Source organism: Montipora capricornis, chromosome 3, assembly GCF_036669925.1.
Source record: "Montipora capricornis isolate CH-2021 chromosome 3, ASM3666992v2, whole genome shotgun sequence".
Classification (NCBI taxonomy): domain Eukaryota; kingdom Metazoa; phylum Cnidaria; class Anthozoa; order Scleractinia; family Acroporidae; genus Montipora; species Montipora capricornis.
Genome location: NC_090885.1, coordinates 17,281,602 through 17,289,101, shown reverse-complemented (window position 1 = coordinate 17,289,101; position 7,500 = coordinate 17,281,602). Strand labels below are relative to the sequence as shown.

Below are 7,500 nucleotides of genomic sequence, written 5' to 3'. Positions count from 1 at the left end.
CCATTTAAACGCTGTTCACGGTAGAAAAAGATGCTACTACTGATAAAATGAAAATCCCTACCCGTAAAAATTTGAGAGTTTGAAGCTGTTTTGTCGGTCAACAGAGAGTCAACGTGAGTTCATGAAGAAAATTGCGGCAAGGAGTCAGTTATAAACTATCTATAACCAAAGAATCTAATTTTTCCTCCTTTGGCATCTCGGGAAATGGTTTTGGGGTACTTTATTTCCGCAAAAAAACTTCTTGTGTAGAAGAAAATTTCCCGTATACGGGAAACGCGAAAATACTTACTTTCACGTAGAAACGGCAAGCGGTATTCGCCCTTGTCACACGGTGGCCAAACCTCACCCCCATGGTTTCCACTGCGAGGCTTGGCGTGGTAAAACAAAGCTTTTTTGGTCTCCCGGGACAATATGGCCGCCGTGTGACAAGGGTGAATAGCGGTAGCCGGCAAACGTAGAAAAAGGCGGGAAAATCGTGGTCACGAGTTCACTTTCACGTAAACGTGATGCTAACCTGACATTTCCAGCTTTTCATGACAAGTCTTGCACAACAGTTATTATCCATGGGAATAAGAATGGTCTCTCGTGCATACCAAATCTTACTTTTAACCCTTTGATTACTATCTGGCAAAATACGTCCAGGTTTATCCACGGTCCCATCTACCCTTTGTGACGTCATCACTTTTAACGGTCGGGAACAGCTTTGTCCACTAACTTGTGCAGGGAGAAGAGATCTTTCAAACTATACCAGAATGAGCACAATTCAGTCAAGGAAACTGGAGAAACGGCCAAAAAAACCATGTAACACTGACCTGAAAATCTCTATGAAAAGCTTGCTCCATTACCCACCTACCTTTCTGAGCACCTAATTCTAAGATGATGACAGGTTTCTCAGAAACTCTTCCCAACAAAATAAAGCCTACCAAATGCCCAGTAAGTTGAAAAAAAAATGAAACAAGGAAAGCAAAAAGAGGGGGAAGGAGAGAAAGCGAAAAGTGAAAGTCGAAACTTTGCTTTCTGCGCATGCCCGAACTTTACAAGCGCTTATTTTGCACCTAGCTGAAAAGGCCGCGGAGTGTACAACCTGGAAACGGGTCTGTAGGGAGACTTAGCTCTTAAACAGCACGACAGTGACCAAAAAACCCCTCAACTAGCTTTAAAACGTGTTTTTCGGCCAAATCTCTAGTAGCCAAAGGGTTAAGAACTCGTGTAATAAAAAATATCTTCCAATGCGCTTACATAGACCTAGTATTGGAGTTGTAGGCTCCTGGTGTTGTTCCAGCGTTGGTCAAGCGCTGGCCCATGGTTGCCTTCCTTGATGCTGTAATACATTATCATATGACTCAGTTTGGGCTGAATTTAAGAAAACGACCAAACCTTTGAGTTTATAAAACATGTTTCGACAGAAACTTCAGTCGTCCTCAGTTAGTCAGAATACAAGGCGGTGCACGTGGAAGCTGAATTATAAAGATAAAATCTTACTTACTTACTTAGGCCCTTCGCCCCCTGCGGAACATAGGCCATCGATGAGTTTCCTCCACCGCACCCGGTTCTAGCTGGGCCGTCCTCAGTACCAAGTTCTGTCCAGCTCAGCCCAATGCCCTTCACCTCACACTCCAAATCTCTCCTCCAGCTGTTTCTAGGGCGCCCTCGTTTCCTCTTCCCCTGGGGATTTCATGAGAGAGCATTCCGCGTGGTGGTACTCGCTGGCTTCCGTAGAGTGTGGTCTATCCAGCCCCACTTCCTCCTTCTTACTTGTAGCGCAATTAGATCTTCTTCCGTCCATTCCCACAGCTGCTTGTTGGTTACCTTATCCTTCCAGCAAAAGCCAAGAATTCTTCTGAGACAGCTATTAACAAAACTCTGTACTCTACTTTGTATCCTCTTCGTTGTTCTCCAGGTTTCTGACCCGTAGAGCAGAACAGTCTTCACATTTGATCTAAATATGCGAAGTTTGGTTCTCACGGATAGCCGTCTTTCGATGCCCATATACCTTCTTCAACATGATAAACACTGCCCTAGCCTTTCCAATCCTTGTAAGTGCATCCTTGTCCGTACCTCCAAGTGTGTCTACAACACTCCCGAGATATGAAAACTCTTTGACATTCTCCAACGGTTGCCCCTCGACCACAACAGGTACCTCACTTGTGGTCAGTTAATCCTTTATATACTTTAGTCTTCAAATAAATAGAAAATGCTAATGTGAAAAATAGTAACAACGGAATGAAGTATAGCGTGAAAATGTGGGAATCAAGAAGATAGCTTTATACTTCAATCATTCTTCATTCTGGGTTCCAAATATTCAAACTAAAGATAAATGCTAAATTTGCATCACCCCAGTCAGGCGGGGTACCCCACCTTAAGCATTCACATGGAGAAAACTCACCCGACCTAAGCGGGTTACCCGGCCTGGCTGACCGGGTAAGTCGGTGAGGTACCCCACCTCTCATGTGAACACGATCAAGAAAAAAAGAGAGATCGAATGGAGAGCAGGGCCGTAGCCAGTATGAGGCAAACCGAGGCACTTGCCTCGGTCATTTTTTCGTGATTCGTTAAAATAGAGCGTAATTCCAGTGTTGTCTTCAAAATGTACTCGTCATAAACACCTAAAATATCTACCAAGAATATTTAACGATGGACATTGCCTCAGTCATAACTTTTTTCTGGCTACGGCCCTGGAGAGATTGGTTACCCCACCGAGGCGGGGTACCTCACCTACCCGGGGTCCCCCACCTCCATGAGAATGGGCATTTAGTACATGTGTGTTTCTTGGCATTGAAAAAAAAGCTGCTCGTTCATGAACAAGTTGTCATATGTTGGGCACGTGCAATAACAATCAAAGGGTAATCCGCAGATCGCTTTCAGTTCCTCTTCTTGAAACAGGTGAAAGTTTGAGAACAATTTCTTACAGAAGATATATTTTCCGTGTCCATCCTTAGTTAATTATACTGCTTGTGTCAGCTTAAGACATCAGACATAGAACTTAGTTTGATGCTACTCCGGTTTAAAGAAATTCGAATGTAGCTTACACTTAATTAAGTTACTTTTTCACGGATGAAGCTCTTGTTGTACCTGACGTTCCTAAAAAAAAAGCCTGCTTTGTGCAGCTGTAAAATGGTGCATGGAAATATTGAAACTGCTGCTCGCTGATTCGGTCGATCCTTTTGGGCTGATCGTTCGATCGATCGTAGGTGAATTGCTGTTTCAGCTGTTACGAACTTGTTTATTGCAATATACTGAAATTGTCACGTGAGTTACGCATGACTGGAATTAATCAAGACACTCGGGCACTTCTAGAAAAGAAGCTCACCTGGCTAACATAACTTCCAAAAAGCTTCATTCCTCGGTTTTCAACTTGAAGGTGCGTCAGTCTGCCAATTGCAAATGCCCCCCTTGGATAGGTGAGGGTAGTGCTTGTAGGAAAGGCAAGCGCGGGAAAATGAGCGAATAGGGTGGAAAGCGTTTTTTGTTTGTTTGTTTGCTTTTCTTGCTCGTCTCGACTGACTGGGAGCCTTGAACAAGCTACCTCAGCGGTCAGAATCCATGAGCAGTTTTCTTGAAAGACGTGATGATCAATCTGACAAGTTGAAAATGTCAGAGATCGTCTGGAATATATTAGCGGGCAAAATATCAATTGAATGAACTTCACTCACCCCTATCACGCAACATTTGCATGTTCTTTCGTGAACACCAAGAGAACATATTAAGATTGCAAAACCAGGGCCGTCTCTTTTGACCTCTCTTAGCTATAATTACCGAAAACTGTGCCTCCATAAATATGTTGGTTTTACTACTAGCGCATAGTCGCAAGTACTGCGTGCTTTAAAAAAAATGTAACCGGAAGCGTACAGGAAACCGGAACTTGACGATGAGCATAGGACTGTAAAATTGCATTATCTTACTGTTTTTCTGAACGCAAAAATTGCATCACGACAATTTGACTGAGAAGTCTATTCATATAGCAGAAAAGCCGGGAATTAAACCTGAATTGGCAAGTAAAAGAGACACGTGTTGACAGGCGCAGGCGAGTTCTTCCGACATCTACCAGAAGCATGCGTACATGGGTTCATTGAACACATGCTGCAGTCACTGTCGCCGCAGTCACGATAATTAGTTGTAGTCTGCTATGGCGGTCACAACATTGTTTTGTAAATCTGTGCCTGGAGCTCCGTGGTGGCTCATTAGCTGAAGAAAGATAAGTCATCTACAGATCTTGTTGCGGGTAACAGGCGATAGTTTCTTCAGAAAGTTAAAGGAAGAGATCAAACAAAGTTGGACATTTTGCCAATTTTTGGCTAGGCACGTACGTGCATACTATTGTGCGATGCGTTGTTTTGGTAAGCCAAAGCTTGTTTTTGTGCTTTTCGTAGAAAGATTATCTTTCAGGTCAGGGTGTTAATTTGATTACTAACGCCTAAATCTTCGGCATTTAATTTTTCGTCCAACCCTTGTCTGGTGTACAATTTTCTTCGTTGCCAACGACAAGTTTTACAAACACACATTTTGTGGAATTTGCACCCAGTCATTATTTACTATGATTTCAAATTCTCCTCCAAAACCTTCAAAACCTTGTCTGGAGTTGGTTGTTCTTAACTTTTAATGTTTTTTATGCTTGAAGTGTTGCTCATTATTTTGCATCTCGCCTGATATGATCTTGAATAGAGTTTTGTAATCAACAGTCGTAGATTGCGTTGCGAAATCGTCAGGTTTTCTATGCTTGTACAGCTAATATTTAGTGGTTTACAAAATGCAAATACCATCGCTCACTTATGGACCATTTGAAACTTTATCTCATGTCCACTATAAGCGACGTTTGGTAAATAAAAAGGATTTTAATCTTTCTTAGCTGAAAGATTCAGCGAGCACAGAAGTGCATGATAACGACCACTAACTAGACAACGTCAACAATGTTTGAGTTCCTTGGATTTTACTACATTCCTCTTATCTTGTATGTTACAGTTGCAACACATCTCTGTTGAATATGTCGCAACTTTTTGCTTATATTCTTGATCATTTTTCGTTGACATTACTGAATTCAGTTCCAGCACATAACATTTACGAGTACATATTTATGTGAATAAGCGGTTGTTAATTTTCCAGTATTTCTACGCGGGTGAATGGAGAATTAATACAAAGGCTATGACAAATAGTAGATCTTGAATTAGTTTGCCAGTGAAAAATTAAAAAAAAAAGTTTCTTTTTTTGTTAATAGGTTTAAAATTCCAGAAAGACTGGAACTGCAATCATGCATGCAGCAATGCAAATTGAGCAAAATTTCAGTTAATTTGTTCAAACTACCAGTGATTATTGTTTTTTGCTGCTTTCAAGTTAAAGAGCCATAAAAGACAGTCTTAATATTTTGGAAGATGCATGTCAGGATTGATTGCCCATAGTAGGACCTTGTGTCATTCAAAATATTATTGTTGATTGTTTTATCTTATCGCATTTAGTGAATTAGAATTGTTTTATGCTGCTCTGAAATCTGAATGAAAATAAAGTTATGTATATATGTATGTACAGAAGCATAAAATATTTTATTATTATTGTGAGAATATTATGGCCACATTCTGACCAGCCTGTGTATGCAGACGAATTTCCGAATACCTCAGGATTCACAGCCTACATTCTGACAATTTGAATTAATTCATGCCAAGCAGTATAGCACTGGACTAGTTTAATGGAACTTCAGCTTTTCTTGAATCTCCTATCAAAAATGGTATCTCCGTCTGAACTATCTGAACTTATAGTGAGACCAGAAAGTAATCTATGAGTACTATACATGACTGTACTTCTGTTTGAAGGTCTTTGGTTAATTTCCTGAGTATTCCCAGATCATTGTTGATAAAAACACTCAGGTTTTGAATCATTTGCAAATCATGGTGGACTTTTTATCTCCTTTACTTCCATTTTTTGTCTTCCAGTGTGTTTCCTCCTGTTATCTTTAGTGGTCTCAGTTTATGGAGAAAGCAGTAAGTTATTGAGTGTTTTACGTATTATCTGCAATAATATCGCAATTAATTATGAAATTAATTAAATTAATTAATTTAAAACCCATTGACTCCTAAACTGTCTGTAACTGGCCGCACGCAATGATCCCTGAATTACCTAAACCGGCCGTAACCTGCCGTGAAAATGCCGTCTTGATCTTGGGCCTCTACCCAGTCCCCCTTAGTAAATCTGTATTTTTTGTTATGGAGATTTAGTAGGATAATTGACCAATCATTTGTTGTCTTGTGAGCACATTTTGTAGGGTTATCCAAATGGAAAATCCTGGGAAAAGGTGACCAGCTTGAAAAGTTTGGGAGAGGGGTTAGTGAGTTCACGTTGAGGGGGGTGTTTTGCATCACTTTCTGCTACTGAAACACTTTTTTTTCACCTGGGCCCGGTTCCTCGAAAGCCGATTAACGCTAATCTTAGATTAAAAATTAACCAAGCAGTTTATTTCTCTACTCCCAAATGCTGTCCAACGCAGATTTTTGGCAGAACTTTACTTGAGAAGACGTCAATCTTGAAAAACAAAAATAAGCAAAAGACACTTTCACCAAAAAGTTGAAAACGTGAAACAAAAGTTTACGCTAATCCTGGATTAAGTTAATCGGCTTTTGAGGAACCGGGCCCTGGAGGCTTTTTAGGAGTACTGCTAAAAGCCTTCTTACAATAATAATAATAATTGTTGTTATTGTTGCCACTAACTTTTTGTCTCATTTAAACACCTTTAGAATTAGCATGTGGTCCAGATCATATCATCCTAAACAAGACAATGTCTATCTCTTCACCTGGGTATCCAGGTATGTCTTCAGCAGATGTGCATTGCAAGTGGAGAATTGAAAGTCCAAAAGGAAAATCAATAGTTGTGCGAGAAAACCACCTCGATTTTGGATCTGAGATTAAAGATGACTGCAGCAAAGGAATGCTGGAAATTTTTAATGGGTGCAGCGATAGGGAACGTTTTTTAGTTGAGAAGATTTGTTTTAGGATGCAGCCAAAGGAGTATCAAAGTATTCTTTGGGTTTCGTCTCGACCATGCATCATCATAAAGTTCTCTTCAGGAAGTGGAAGGGACACTAAATTAAGTTTAGCTGTTGAAGAGTCTGAAGGTAAGTTTGTGATTGCATTCAAATTTTATTTTAACAGAATGATGTACTTAACCCTGTAAGGCTCGAGGGGGCCCCCCATAATTTGACAAGTAAAATGATCTGGAGTTAGAGTAAAATCTGTAAGTGGGTAGCAGGATTTAATTAATTTTAAAGGGTTAAGGAAGAAAATAATTGAATGGTGTGTTCAGTCATTTATCTCTCATTCATCCCGTTTTTCGTGTCTTTATGCATAATATTTTTACACATGACTATTCTTGGGGGGGGGGGGGGGGGGTTGGTTCTTGAGATAATGTTTAGGCCTAAGGTAAGCATTGTTTTGAAGGTTTGGGTTTCAGCTATGGTACCCTTCACCCCCTACCCTGCCCCTTATTACTCACCTCTATTCTGTGGGGGGGGGGGGGGG

The 7,500-nt window shown here is 40.6% G+C and overlaps 1 protein-coding gene and 1 long non-coding RNA gene across 2 annotated transcripts in view; one reads left to right on the top strand and one right to left on the bottom strand.

Moving 5' to 3' along the window:
- LOC138042461 (uncharacterized) overlaps positions 1-3,803 on the bottom strand; it is a 23,645-nt gene extending 19,842 nt beyond the window's left edge. The window contains exons 1-2 of the long non-coding RNA XR_011131006.1: positions 3,654-3,803; positions 1,487-2,177 (exon numbers count right to left, since the gene is read on the bottom strand). This is a non-coding gene — a long non-coding RNA (uncharacterized lncRNA). The remainder of the gene's footprint in view (positions 1-1,486; positions 2,178-3,653) is intronic.
- Positions 3,804-4,085: 282 nt separating this feature from the next.
- Positions 4,086-7,500, top strand: part of LOC138042455 (dorsal-ventral patterning tolloid-like protein 1) — a 20,461-nt gene continuing 17,046 nt past the window's right edge. The window contains exons 1-3 of the mRNA XM_068888348.1: positions 4,086-4,337; positions 5,922-5,969; positions 6,720-7,097. Of these exons, the coding sequence (XP_068744449.1) occupies positions 4,325-4,337; positions 5,922-5,969; positions 6,720-7,097 (439 nt within the window). The 5' untranslated portion in view covers positions 4,086-4,324. The remainder of the gene's footprint in view (positions 4,338-5,921; positions 5,970-6,719; positions 7,098-7,500) is intronic.